Consider the following 15,559-nt stretch of genomic DNA (forward strand, 5'->3'; position numbering starts at 1 on the left):
CCCAGAAATGTGTCTGTTGTCTTCAGGCCTGTCAGAGCTTTGTTCCTCTCAGTGTCGGCGTCGCTCCATCTCTCCCACTCAATGGGGTTCATTTTTAATGATGGGGGGGGGAGTGACAGAGCTAAGAAAAGCCCCCTCCCTCAGCGCCTTCAAATACACTGAAAGAAACCTTAAGAGATGTGCCGAGTCCTTTTGATAACCACAGCCATTTTTACTTTCTCCAAAGCTCCCTTTTTACCTTCCTCCCCCTTCGCAGAGCTGAACTTCACTTTTCTCACTCGGTAAACAAGGAGAAAAATATCTCCAAAAAGTATATATTCCTGTGTGTTTGCGTCCTTTTGTTACGGCTATAAATATCCATCAAGAGATTCAAACAGAGAAAGCTTTGAAACCATCGCCGCTTGCCTTCATGCTAATTTCAAACCGCATCAGACCTCGCGTCCTTAATAAACATTTTCTGAAGTCGGCATGTTTTTAATTTTCTTCTCTCATTCCATGCCTTATAAGAGGCGGGGAGTTGAAAATAGAATAAATGAAGCATTGTTGTTTCCTTTTCTATAGATGTTCAAAGTAAAACCCCAAAACAAAGGTTGCATTCTTCTGAGGCGTGCGTGACTGTTGTCGTGTGTGTGTGTGTGTGTGTGTGTGTGTGTGTGTGTGTGTGTGTGTGTGTGTGTGTGTGTGTGTGTGTGTGTGTGTGTGTGTGTGTGTGTGTGTGTGTGTGTGTGTGTGTGTGTGTGTGTGTGTGTGTGTGTGTGTGTGTGTGTGTGTGTGTGTGTGTGTGTGTGTGTGTGTGTGTGTGTGTGTGTGTGTGTGTGTGTGTGTGTGTGTGTGTGTGTGTGTGTGTGTGTGTGTGTGTGTGTGTGTGTGTGTGTGTGTGTGTGTGTGTGTGTGTGTGTGTGTGTGTGTGTAGCTCTCTTTGATAATAGCCTCCTGTCTTTCACACATACACAGACATGTCCCACCCCAGAGAGAAAAATGACAAGTGCATAGAAGACCCCAAGAGTGCAGACAAGAAGACTCGAGCTCTCATAAGGTAAACATCCCCCCCCCCCCCCCCCCCCCCCCCCCTCAAAGATTCTATTGTTTGGTCTTCTAAAAGAAAAATAACGATATGATGTTTATTATTTGTTTTTGTTCAAATATCTTTTAATTATGTCACTTATTTTGATGTGTGAGACACTGGCCTTGAATAACAAAAGTAATAGGTATATATATTCCACTGTGACTTTTAACTGTAATCGTACATCTCATTTTAATTTGATTTGACATTTTTCTTGCACCATTATTTCTTTTGCACTATTTCATTTAACTATTGTATTTATTTGTAAGTGTTGGGTACATCGTATGTTTCATTGTTGGAGGAGCATGGTACTTGGCCAAAACTGTGCTGTAGCTATTTTGCATACGACGAGAGAAGTCTTTTTGATTCTAACATTCTAATCAAATCTAAATCTATAACACTTTTCATACACAAAATAAAGATGAATACAGTTAAAGAAATTCATTTGATATTAATAGAAACACCTAATAACAACACCAATAGTATTACAACCAAGAATAAACGCTTTTTGCCGCCCTCAGGTCTTCTAGGAAGCTGGGCCGTAATAATAAAAGACGCCTCACTGTGGGTCTTTCACCTTAGGAATAATTAAAAAGGCAAATACCAGAAGACCTGAGGATCCAGACAGTTATAGGTTAAGGTGATAAATAGCTAGGACCATTAAGAGCGTTTAAAAAACAATGAAGTATTTTAGTTTTTTTACTTTTTACAACAGAAGATGCTCTCGTTTAAATCGGCAGTTAGCAGTGTGTCTTCTGAAGTAGGGCTTCACACTTTAGGACATGTATCAGTCCTCTACTCTTTAAGCACTTCTCACCAAATGTACCTCCACAGTAGGGCTGCTCGATTATGGCAAAAATCATAATCTCGATTATTTGGGTCAATAATTGTAATTGCGATTATTGAATGCGATTATTCATTGACTTTGAAAACATCCATTTATTGTACTTAAAAAAAAATTCAAATAATAATTTGAACTTTTTAACTGTTTAATTATACGTTCAGGGTAATCAACTGGAAAACCAATACAAAATAAAATAAATTATACATTCATGTCTACATTTAAATAAATAATATCACAAATAATAAATACCAATAAACAGGATCAACAAACATGTTGCAGTGCACTGTCACAACCTGAAAACTGCTTAACATATAGCCAACATTTTTGGTAAAACGTATTCAACATATTCTACTCACTCCACTGGGTTAATAATTGATATCACGATTACTTTGAAAACATCAATTTATTGGAGAAAAAACATTTGAACAGTATGTTTTTAACAGTTGATTACCCTGAACTTTAAGTATAATTCACCAAAGTAATAATACAAAAATAATCGTTTTATTTCGATTACGTTGTTTTTTCGTAATCGTTGCAAAACATAATCGTAATCGCGATTAAAATACGATGAATTGAGCAGCCCTACTCCACAGTGCTGAGCAGGAGTTACCAGTAGAGACTTCAAATCCTCCCTCTTGAGTTTTAAAGCTGTGATTTTCCAGTCATAATCTCACTCCTCTAAACAATCACTGTGCTGCTGCCCTGATCATAAGAAGCGCTTGTATTTGACTTTCCCCAAACACTACCATACTGAGCCTCTCTGGCCAGAACTGCCTCCTAATGAGAGGTGCGGCTTTCCTCCGCAGGCGCCACCACAGCGACCATCACACCCAGCCGGGCTGCCAGCGCCACTGTGTGGAAGAGAACCTGGAGCGCAGGAACCACTACTTGGACCTGGCAGGCATCGAAAACTACACATCTCGCTTTGGAGCCGGTGAGTGGACCGAGGCCAGGGGTTTCAACCGAGGAGGAAGGGGGGGGGCAGCAGAGTACCATAGGCCTTTGAAGATTCATCCAGAGGTCCCTCATTACTGCGGCACCTGCTTGAAGCCATTAGACTGAACTACTGCGCTCCTCTCCAGTACAAACATCTGGGAGCAGGCAGGCACAATGCATCAAGTGTTCAAGGGTAAAGAAGGGGCTGTTGGGACGGGAAATATTAGGCGTAATAAGCAGCAGGCTTGATCTGAGGGTCAGTGATGACATGTGATTATTTTAATGTTGCTCCTGCTAGGAAAGTGCTAACAGAAACCTGCTCCCTTTCACTTTGAGTCAGAGTCCTATCATGGAGCTTTTTTACTAAATCTTTATTGGGCACAGTCATTTGCACATAATGGGTTATTTTTATTCACTTGTTTCCCAGGGCTTTTAGGGCACATGTTGAGAAGCCCCGTGGAAGAATTGTTGTTCCTCTGCAACCTTGAAGTGTACATTGTTTTACTTTATTCAATGTCACATGTTTTATTGCACACTGTCTTTTTTCTTTTGCTATATTAAATAAATTGTAGGTTACATTGTTGGAGGAGCCTTCGACTTATGATTTCCATCGCCAAAACTACGCCCCACAACTATTTCGTTTCACTGTATCCAACATTTTTAAGGGTTACAGTAAAAAGAGAAACTTTTTAAATACCTACTTCTGTGATGGTTTGGTTTTAATTGGAATAACTTCGCCGAGGTTTTCCGACCCCAACAAAATGACTGGATTTTGCGGGGCTCACAGCGATGAAACTTTACTAAGACCTTTAAAAGCAACATCCTTTAAAAAAGCAAAAGCCACATTTTGCCTCACATTCAGAACATTCGAATACATTTTGCCCAGAAACCAAACACTGATGCACCATTATGTCTATGGCACTGCTTTATTTGATGTATTAGTGCTGTCAATACAGTAGATTAAATCAATGTAATCGGCTTAATCACAATAATAATCATGATTTATCACAGTTTAACGCGTACAAAATACACATAGTATGGTGTTGTAATAAAGAAATGCTTGAAAAACGTTATTATAACATGATATCTGAATTATTGGCATCAAGTCCGATCATTTTGCCCCCTGAGTCACCCCCCTCTGTGTGCGATACATTTTTCCTTTACACACGTTAAAGTTCCCAGATTAATTGCGAGTGTTACCGTTGACACCCCTAATTTTTTTTTAATTGTTGGAGGAGCCTGGAACATGTGTGGATGAGTCTTTCAATATTTGAATCATGATTCTGCTTTTCTCAGTTTAAATAAAATACTTTTCCCCTGCAGCCCCCACCACCACCACCACAGAGCCAGCGAAGGCCGAGCCTCAGACGCGTCCATCCAACCAGACTCGCTCCCGCTCTCACGAGCCAGAGAACGGCCACGCCCACCCCCCCCACCGCCGCCTGCACCCCGCCGTGGACACCGTGTCTCCGGAGAGCCTCCACCCCTCCGCTCGTACGCGAGTTCAGGACTCGGGGAAACATGCCACCCGCTCTCCTAAAACCCACAGCAGCCGGACGCCCCCCGCGCAGATCAGCAGCAGGGTTATGAGAAGCCGAGGCGCCCCCCCTCCCACGGTTCTCCCCAGCCAAACCCCACCCCACCAATCCTCAGCACCGTACCGCAAACACAAGCAGCGTTCCAAGGAAACCTACAGGGCTTTGAGCTCTGTGGCTCCGAGACAAATGGTGGAGAAGGAGCAGGTAAGGGACCTTCCCAGTGTGCTGCTGTACGAGGGGGGGTCGGCACAGGTGGTGCAGCGGCATGAGCACCACCACCACCATGAACACCATCACCACTACCACCACTTTTACCAGTCCTGAATTGCATCCTTTTACAGGAGACCTCAGCACTCCTGCAACCCCAGAAAAAAAAAAAACACACAAGCAGGCGAACAGACTGCTGCTTCCTCCTCAGTGCATTGTGCAGTGCCTTCGTAGTGGACACAGGACAAGGGGAGGAGTGGAGCATCATGGGAAGGGTGTCCCAGTGCTGAGAGGTTATTAATCAGTGTTATAAAGAGGTTGGTGAGACATGCATAAAAGCTGTGGTGTGCAGCAGGGCAGCGATTCGGGGCCACTGCAGAGCCAGGACTGAAGATCACGGCTTTGGAGTGAAGTGATACACGGAGGGATAATGATCAAAAATCCTCTTCCGTTGACGCTGTATATTTCTCCTGCCTGAAGACTGTACGGCTCCAAACAAGCACCACAACCTTCCAGACCACTAAGCCAAAAGGTTTTTAAGGAAATGGAGGAACGAGAGGAAGAGAGACTGTGATGTAAAGATGACAATATATGAAGGAGTATAGGTGAGCAGGGCATTGTGTGTGTGTGTGTGTGTGTGTGTGTGTGTGTGTGTGTGTGTGTGTGTGTGTGTGTGTGTGTGTGTGTGTGTGTGTGTGTGTGTGTGTGTGTGTGTGTGTGTGTGTGTGTGTGTGTGTGTGTGTGTGTGTGTGTGTGTGTGTGTGTGTGTGTGTGTGTGTGTGTGTGTGTGTGTGTGTGTGTGTGTGTGTGTGTGTGTGTGTGTGTGTGTGTGTGTGTGTGTGTGTGTGTGTGTGTCACAGCACTGGTGTCTGTTGAAAACCACTTGAAGTGCGCTCATGGGTGCGTGAGTATTTAAAGCAGGCTGTCAGGCTGGTTTTGTTTTTTTGAAGATGAAGATGAAGATTCTGATTCAATCACGCAATACCCCGTAGGCAAAAATGGGAAGGAGAATGTTAAAAAGAACAGAGATCCCAAAATCCGCTGCTACCTCTAATTTTATCCTAATTGTTGTTCTGATACTTTGAATAAGCATTCAGAGGTTATTTTAAAATGACTTCAAAACACTTTTTTGAAACCATAATCTGCCGTACTGAAGTTTCAAAAGCTCCTTACTTTTATTAACTAACATTGACTGTACATACGGTATATATTGTTATCAATTTGATAAGCTTTATTGATAACGGGATATCTTTGTATTCACTATCTGAAGCTTTTATGTTTTGTTTTGCTTCACAGCCGCATTTTATAAGACCACTAGGAGCCTCATTTTAACTACAAATGTACAACTGTATCTCAAACTCTCTGTCATCCTCCATCTGTTTCCACTTCACCACCATGTGATTAGATATTTAAGAGTGATCTGGTTATTTTGCCTGAACAACTGAAATCCCAACTCTCAACAATGCTCGACATCACATACAATTATTTTATAGACTTTAGGCTTGACTGTGCTACACATTGATTAAGAACGTTGTTTTTTGAAAGAATCACGGCCACAACACAGAATACAATCTCTTCTCATTCAATATTTAATGGCCATCATGCTATTCATGAAGACTAGTACTGTAGGTACTAGTGTGTGGGTTCTGCAAAAATATGAAATACGACCGAAAACAAAATGTCCAAGTCCCATGACCCTTAAAAACAGAACTAGTGTTATCTTTACATCCGGTCTCCAGTAGAGTCTCCATGTATGGATCAGGCCTTCTGTTGCATGATTATAAATCCAGTTACATCCAGTCAGTTAGAGGTTCCTTCATCAGTGGGAAGTTTGTACCGCTCTGAGCACTTCAACTTGAACATATTTCAACTTTTCAGAAAAGCGCCGGTGACATTCCTGTTGGAGAATAAGGCTGTTTTTCACAGTGTCTCTTGGACGAAAGCTATCAGAAAAAGTACAGAAAAGGCGAATTTTTTGAAGCAGAACAACCTGAAAGTTGATGCTGATAAGTTGATGACATGTATTCACAAATTTGGATTGTCCTCCTCGCTATACGGCTGTAATATTGAGCGGTGAAGCTGATTCAGACGGTGTGAGAGCAAGCTACTTACGGTTGGTTGTATTGGTTAAAAAAACTATGTCTAACCGATTTATATTACCACAAACGGGGTTGATGCTAGTTTGTCATACAACAGCAGTTATACGTTGTCAAGATATGATTGTCAGAAAAACAACAGGCGATGTCAGCAGCATCCTCCTTTGGTTAGTTATGCAGGGGGATATTTAGCTTCCTCATACTCGAACTTTAGAGTTGCTCAGCTGATCTTGGACCTACGTTCTCTAGACTTGCTCTGCCACTGAGTCGTATCCACATGTCCTCCGGCCCGGGGTCACGCCGCGTCATCTTCCCCCAGCTGTCAGCAGGTCGTTCAGCAGGTCTTTCAGCGTGCCGCCATGTGTCCTCAGAGCTCAGCCAGCAGGGCTCTGTTTGTGGCTCCTTTGAGCTGTCTCATTCCTCTGGTTGGTGCTGGATAACACTGGGCCCGGCCCGCAGGCTCCACTTCAACCCATAACTCACTGCTGCTGCTCGGCTGCCAGCACCAGGGTCTGCTGGTCCTGTGACTGTGCTGCTTTAACAACAACAACAACAACAACAAGCTAGGCAGCAAACATCTTCTTTGTGATCAGATATTTTATAAGTTGTATTAATACGTGGTGGTTATCCCGCAGAATGAAACGTATAAGCATCATACTTTCTTTTTTTGCCACAGAGCATTATACATATTATATTTTCCACACTATTCCTAAATCCAATAGTAAAATATAATTGCTTTTTGACGAGGAATCCCTTGCGATGCTAACTCCTGGGCCTGCCTACAAAAATACATCATAACTGCAACACTCCATGTTTAATATTGGATTTGTGATTCTTCTGCAGGAACGAGACAGAGAGCCACTGTAAAAAGGTTATCCTTTATGAACTAAAGGATTCAATCAAAATACGTCTTTATCCAAACAGAAACAATACATAATACTGGCTTGTATCATTTTTCTCTTAAGCTTTATCCATTTGTATATTGAACAATATTCAAATGTCAATTCAAAATCCCAAAAATGTAAACTGCAAAATAAATAGTGTCCAGATTTTCCACTTGTGCAGATTTTATTGTTGTAAGATTTGAAAATTAAACCAACTTTTTTTCTTACAATTTAGTAAATTCAAATGAACAGACATCACATTTTCAAATCTTTGTTTTAGGGGAATCAACTTTACAAATGTAAGGCGTTGCCGTCTGTAACTAGATGACCTCGCTGTTTGAAAAGCCAAACCACAAACATTTGTGATAAACCCAGCTGAAATGTTATGATCTTTGCCTCATGATCAGATATTGTCGACATATAATTTATTATATAAAGTTCATGAACTACACGCAGGTTTCACAAACAAAAACTCTGATTGTTAGCCCGCCATAAGCGCGTGTTTTGGATGAGCAGGAATGCAGTGTGTCGTCACAGCTGCAGGCCGTCCTGCTGATTCTCTGTCTGTTACTTCAGATGAAAATAAGGAGCCCCTCCCCACGCCCCTCCGAGAGAGATTTGGTTAAAAAGAACACAATGGTGCTCTAGGAGGAGATTCAGGTGATGAGGTGGGGGGGGGTTACCTTGGTTGGTGATTGGCTAATCGTTAGACAAGCCAACACATCGTTATGACATCATAAAGTGGCCAAAATCTGATCAGCTCATTTTCAGACAGGTTTTTATAGAAATGGATCAGGACAAAAAGAGAGAGAATCTTTGTTCCTGAAACTTTCAGAGTCTCTTTCCACAGAGGGGACACATGTTGATGTAGAAGAGACATGAGAAAGAGGGGACACATGTTGATGTAGAAGAGACATGAGGAAGAGGGGACACATGCTGATGTAGAAGAGACATGAGGAAGAGGGGACACATGTTGATGTAGAAGAGACATGAAAAGGTACATTTAGCATAATAGGTGACCTTCAATCTCACCAGGAAACATGCCAAATACAAGAAGTGTGGACCTGGTCGTGTGAAACAGACAGCATGCGTGTGGTCCTGCACGGTGGTCCGATTGGACACGGTGGGCGGGGGCTTCTCAAAGAATTTGGGTGGAAGCCTCGGTCAGGTTGCACGGTCTAAACTTCAATTTTTTCCCATTTTATTAAGAGATACAATTAAAGGACACAAAAAAGAATGAAATGACAATACAGGCTCACACACAACATATGTTTTAATACAAAATATTGGCCAAACAGAGTTGGTCGGATCCCTTTAAAATTACAAATAATAATGTCCACAGTCTGTAACACCGTAAACCAAAATCACACACATGACATGCAGAAAATATTTAATATAATCCCACTTTTCAATAACCCAGCTAACTTTTTTTTCCATGTCATGATGTGTTGCGCCACGTTATAATGCTTTAATGGAAAAAGGCGAAAAATAACACTTCTTTTACCGCAAGATAGTTTTATTCGACAGACAGAACTCCTTTGTTTTAATGCCTTGCTTCACATTCATACAAATACTTGAACCCACATCAGAAAACCACCCACTAAAAAACACACACAGTGATGTGCCTTGCTCAAGAGCACTTTACAGTATTTGTCGAGAGTTGGGAAAGCAGATTTTTCTCAGTTTTGTCCACTTGGCTTTTGAAACCTTTGTCACATTTAACCTACTGCTTTCTGTCTTTTACTATCCCATGGCAATGTATCTATCATCTTTAAATCAGAAAAACAATATAAGGTTTTCAGTCATCTCTGTAAATCTACCATAAATGTTTTTAAAATGATGTTGGTAACAAATCATGTCACACAAGCTTTTCTCCTGTTGTGTAATGTATACAATATTCACGGCCACTCCTCCGGGTTAACACCGTATGTATTGCACAGCTTCGTAAGATCAACATTACTCTTTTTAAACCTTATGTATATAGTGGGCTGCAGGAAGGATAACCAGCGTCATGTAGAAAGACTAAGGCTTATTTATAATCTATGAACTGTCAGCTGTTCTCTAATATCCACCGTGAGCAGCGGGTCGTTTTCTCACTTGGACATGTTTCTCTCTCTGCGCGCAGACACACCTTCACTTGGTGTTTGTTGTAAAGGAAGTTGTTTAGCATTAGCTGTTTCCGCTCTGCCTAATGTTTTTTTCATGACTTTGTTTAGTTTATATAGATTGTATTTGATTAATTGCTTTATTTATTTGATAGCAGATCTGTGCCAAGGGAAAATACCCTTTTATTAAAGTATGAACCTGTTCCTTATAAACTCTGCCTTCAGTGTTATTGTCTTCAACACAACATGTCAATGAATTACAAACAACAACACATATTTAATAATGTGCAGAAGCCCGATGAGGACCTTATGATCATGTTAACTAGAGTGTAATTACACAATTGCTTTATGATTATTGATTGATTGATTGATTGATACACTTTATTTCGAACAAGTAAAAATGGTGCAGTGCATAGTCATGTAAGAGAAATCAAAACAAAAAATGACATTTACAACAACAACAACAACAACAACAACAGCATTAGCAAAATAAACAGTCCCACATCTAGTGTTCGAAAAAGAGTGAGAAGTATCATTTATTTAATCTCACCCCCTTGTTCCTAAATGATTTATTTATAATCTGCAATAATTATTATTAATTATTATTGTGATTATTATTATTAATCTGCTTTACCTGTTGATTGACACATATACACACATGTACATACACACACATACACATATATGCACATATACACACTTACATACTCACACATATACACACATGTACATACACACACATACACGTATATGCACATATACACACTTACATACTCACACATATACACACATGTACATACACACACATACACGTATATGCACATATACACACTTACATACTCACACATATACACACATGTACATACTCACACACATACACGTATATGCACATATACACACTTACATACTCACACATATACACACATGTACATACTCACACACACATATATGCACATATACACACTTACATACTCACACATATACACATATGTTGGCAATTTGAGCTAGAAGTCATATGAAAATGCACATTAGCATTTTTATGACTTCCTCTCTAATGTAGATAATATTTGATTGTTAATTTAAAATGTTAGAAAGCAATATAACCTTGCTTTTCATTTGGTGAAGCATTATTTAAGTCACAATGAAAATGAAAATGCAACTAACAAAACAAAATAAATTGTCGATATTTCATTTTCATTTTGTGTACCTGTGGGCTTCCATACACTGCCAGGTGGATCTTTCTTTATGAACTTTTTAACCACTTACAGTATATCAGCCTTTTTAGGATGTACGTGCACATTTAATTGGTGCACAGAGTCAGTAGATGGCCTACCTACACCGTCCCTCAGTGAAAAAGAACCTACCAGAAGCTTTTTATGATAAATATGCATAACATTTCCTAGATCTTTGCTTTATAAACTTATGGCATCTATGTATCATTTGTTAAGAAATATATACTACTGTATGTGTGGCTTTCTATTAAAAACTGTATTTACCCTGCACTGGCTTCACAAACATAAACAATGTTCACACCTACAGTGACACTCCACTTCCCATAACCCCTTTGTCATAGTCCTTTTGTATTCCTAACTTCCAGGATGTCAGCCGACTTGATGTGAAGGATAACAGAAACGTGTGACTAAAGCCTCTCAAACTGTTTCTTCACCGTCAAATTATATTAAGATAACTAAGTAGCCTAATTTTCCATTTGGTCAAGAATTTTTTAGGTCACTTTTATAATAAAAAAGGCAAGTTTCTAACAAAATGAAAACGGCATTCATCCTTTTATTTTCAACTTCAGGACCCATGGACTTCCACACTGCTTTCCATTGGGGAGTTAACTTACCAAGTGCAAGATGAGAGGATTGATCAGCCTCCTAAGTCATTTCCTTCCTCATTCAAACAGCTTTTTATAATGTTGTTTTGGGACATGTGTGCCTATTTAATTGGTGTCTTGAACTACATCTGCCCTCTGTGAAAAGGTTAATTATTTTATCCTTTTTCTATAAACATATTCTTTCCTTTTCAGATGTATGTCTTTCATTGTCTATTAGAAATGTGTTACTTTTAACTATGGATCCAGTCATCCGTTCACAAACAAAGTGAAAGTCCATAGTGTGTCCTTTCCTCTGATCGCCTAATTCATCCCTAATTTCCAGGATCTCAGCTGTCTTGATGTGAAGGGTGACAGAAAGTGTGTGAGTAATGGTCCTGTCACTGTATCTTCACCGCCGTGTCACTGAGGGCTCCAAAATATGTCCGAGCACAGCTGCTCTCCACACACACACACACACACACACACACACACACACACACACACACACACACACACACACACACACACACACACACACACACACACACACACACACACACACACACACACACACACACACACATACACACACACACACACACACACACACACACACACACACACACACACACACACTTTCATGTGCAGTTCAGCAGCTTATCAGTGGTCGGGCGACCGCAGAGAGTCTGCCTCTTGGCAAGGTGATACGCCCGCCTCTCACCAGCCGGGCTATTTGTGTAACCCACAGAACCTGTATCATCATTACAAATGGTTTCTATCGGGACACAGATTACCAGGTTATTATTACCGCTGCTTTACACACTGGAGCTATGAAAAGCATCCACATCAGAGGTGTGAAGTAAGCCTTTACAATTAGAAAAGCACATGTGCTCTTAAAGGTTATACTAATGTGAACTTTTGTGCAAACATTTTTACTGTGGGTCAAATATCTAAGGAAATAATAATAACATGGTTTGCCACAGAAAATTGATTTAAGTGCTTTTTATATACAAAAGAAAGTGCAAAAAAACAAAATCACGTCAGAAACAGAAAGAGAGAAATATACATATTTACAGCCTGCAGGAAAACAGTTTCTCTGGTCACCTGTCTGCTATAAAAACACCATCAGACTCTCCAAAGCATTGGTGGCCAGAGGTTAAATAAATGTAAGGCCCCTCCCGCCTAGACCAACCAAATGTTTAACATATTAATTAACGTTGCGCCTATAATTCCCGGATTCACCATATTATAATTATTTAGTAGCATTAACCAAACAATCACATTTGAATTATAGTATTACCTCCCCAGGCTGTAACACGGTAGGCTTGTTTGAGACAAGCGAGACCTGCGCAGACCTGCGCTGTTGCGATCAACGTCTTGCTAGTGCGTTGCATGGTTGCATGATGGTTAGTCATTTTGTCCGACTTGCTCTGGAGGCTCGCCTACATGAGACGTTGAAATCTCGCGAGACAAAGACGCCCGCAGCCTTGAGAGCGAGGCGCGGCGAGGCGGCGCAGTTCCTCTCCACGGGCTGCGGGGTTATGGCTAGAAAGGATCCGCCTTGTGTAAAACTCTCGCGAGAGTTTGGCTGAATGTCACCTTGCTGAATGTTTACGTTTGGCAGGCATGCCTTTCAGTTACGATCGTTAACATCAGTGGGCCACAGGAAATTATGATGAGAAGCTAAACTATCTATTAATTATGTCAATTACAGGGAGTGTGATTGTTGAAATAGGGTGTCAGCGGTCTTGCTGGTGTTCAAAGAAGAATGACAACACTGTAGATCACCAACACTATGGTTTATTTTTTATTCACAGGCAAGTCAACGTTGTCGCAGTAAAAGTCCCAAGATAGCTCCTGGTGCAATAAAATGTTCCCTTGCAGTGTTTTACTATTATGTCTGATGTTTCTCTATTAATATTGCTGCTGCATTAATGTGTATGTTGCATCATGTTACTGCTGTAGATGTGTTTCCGAGCCGCTCCGATTACAACGAGAGTTACAACGAGAACGTGACGTCATATTTACATTAGACGGATCCTTTCTACCCATAACCGGGCTGCGGAAGCGAAATGCTTGATGGGAAACGACTCGCTGGTGAGCTGAGTATATGAGCTGAGCGCTCATTGGTGGTTTTTACCACATGCTGGTGATGAAACTCTCCAATTGGCTCGGCAAAAGTTTGTTGTTGTTTTGTGTCAGTTTTACGTCGCCCCCTCCATTAACATTTTTCATCATTGTTCCACAATGTTTATCATCATGAAATTAATATCTATATATGTTATACTATACTTGCACTGCTTACCGTTTTCATACTTTATATATCTTATTATATTCATACACACTGTTCATACTGCTCACAGGCTGCTGTGTATATTCATACCCCTCACTGTTTATTCATCATTCAATTCATTCTATATTTTATTCTTTAGATTGTGTACATTACTTTTCACTTTACTGCTTTGTGCACTCCTGGTTAGAAGCTAAACTGCATTTTGTTGTCTCAGTACCTGTAATATGTGCAATAACAATAAAGTTACTTGAATCTAATCTTGAGCAGGAACAAATGTATTTACTTAGTACATATCTGACATTAACGATTAAACACATGTGTGCATTCTTTATAAATGCAAACCGAGTCAAGCCGACTCCGGAGGTGGCGGAATGCACCTTAAAGTTGTTTGCAATCCACCAAAAAACCGAGGGAAGAAGAAGAAGGCGAAGAAGGCGAAGAAGGCGAAGAAGGCGAAGAAGAAGAAGGCGACTCGGAGCTGTCCGACTTCAGGCAAGCTTTTTGAGACTTCCCCCGGCTGCGATCGGCTATTCTCGTCTACTTTCGAGGCGAGCCGCAACGTGTCTCAAACAAGCCTAGTTTTACGTCGCCACTTCCATTCACATTTTTCAACATTGTTCCACAATGTTTATCATCATGAAATTAATATCTGAATGCAGCGCGGAGCTCGCTTTAAGCGTACCGAGCCGTGCGGGGGCCATTTTTGGTTGCGCTTCCACTTAGCCTAGTTTTGGCCCGGGGCTACTTTTTCACCTTTTTTCTGGCCCGACTAAATCGTGGTTCTATCGAGGCCAACAACCAGGCTGAGTCGGGCTGAGTTTGCTAAACTAGAGAGAGAATCGCTGGCAAGGGGGCTACAACTACAACAAGATGAACATATTTGACCGTGATTAAATTGTAATACACGTTTCAAAATGATGCCGAAGGAACAACATACTGATACCGGTTAGTAAAAACCATGAATTAATGCTTTGACAAGTCTGCAGACAGACGGCAGGCGAAAAACCTTTTTAAAATGCGTGATCTTCTTATTATAGACACATGCATTCCAAACATTTGGTCTACCTACGCTGTAAAATGTATTATCTCTTCGATTTACACACAGCATCTATTGCACGTCTGTCCGTCCTGGGAGAGGGATCCCTCCTCTGTTGGGTTATGGCTAGAAAGGATCCGTCTTGTGTAAAACTCTCGCGAGAGTTTGGCTGAATGTCACATGGCTGAATGTTTACGTTTGGCAGGCAGCCTTTCAGTTACGATCGTTAACATCAGTTGGCCACAGCAAATGATGGTGAGAAGCTAAACTATCTATTAATTATGTCAATGACAGGGAGTGTGATTATTGAAATAGGGTGTTAGCGGTCTTGTTGGTGTTCAAAGAAGAATGACAACACTGTAGATCACCAACACTATGGTTTATTTTTTATTCACAGGCATGTCAACGTTGTCGCAGTAAAAGTCCCAAGATAGTTACTGGTGCAATAAAATGTTCCTTTGCAGTGTTTTACTATTATGTCTGATGTTTCTCTATTAATATTGCTGCTGCATTAATGTGTATGTTGCATCATGTTACTGCTGTAGATGTGTTTCCGAGCCGCTCCGATTACAACGAGAGTTACAACGAGAACGTGACGTCATATTTACACTAGACGGATCCTTTCTAGCCATAACCCCTCTGTTGCTCTCCCTGAGGTTCTCCCATGTTCCCCTTTAAACTGTGGGTTTTTCTCCGGAGGTTTTTCATTGTACGATGTGAGGGTCTAAGGACAGAGGGTGT

The 15,559-nt window shown here is 40.9% G+C and overlaps 1 protein-coding gene across 1 annotated transcript in view; it reads left to right on the top strand.

Moving 5' to 3' along the window:
- The window catches only part of nkd1 (NKD inhibitor of WNT signaling pathway 1), a 48,568-nt gene extending 38,682 nt beyond the window's left edge, over nt 1-9,886 (top strand). Inside the window, exons 8-10 of the mRNA XM_079666921.1 lie at nt 955-1,036; nt 2,714-2,841; nt 4,167-9,886. Coding sequence (XP_079523047.1) covers nt 955-1,036; nt 2,714-2,841; nt 4,167-4,705 — 749 coding nt within the window. The 3' untranslated portion in view covers nt 4,706-9,886. The remainder of the gene's footprint in view (nt 1-954; nt 1,037-2,713; nt 2,842-4,166) is intronic.
- The last annotated feature ends 5,673 nt before the right edge of the window (nt 9,887-15,559 follow it).

The sequence above is a fragment of the Notothenia rossii genome (assembly GCF_949606895.1).
Source record: "Notothenia rossii genome assembly, chromosome: 2".
In the NCBI taxonomy this organism is placed as follows: Eukaryota; Metazoa; Chordata; class Actinopteri; order Perciformes; family Nototheniidae; genus Notothenia; species Notothenia rossii.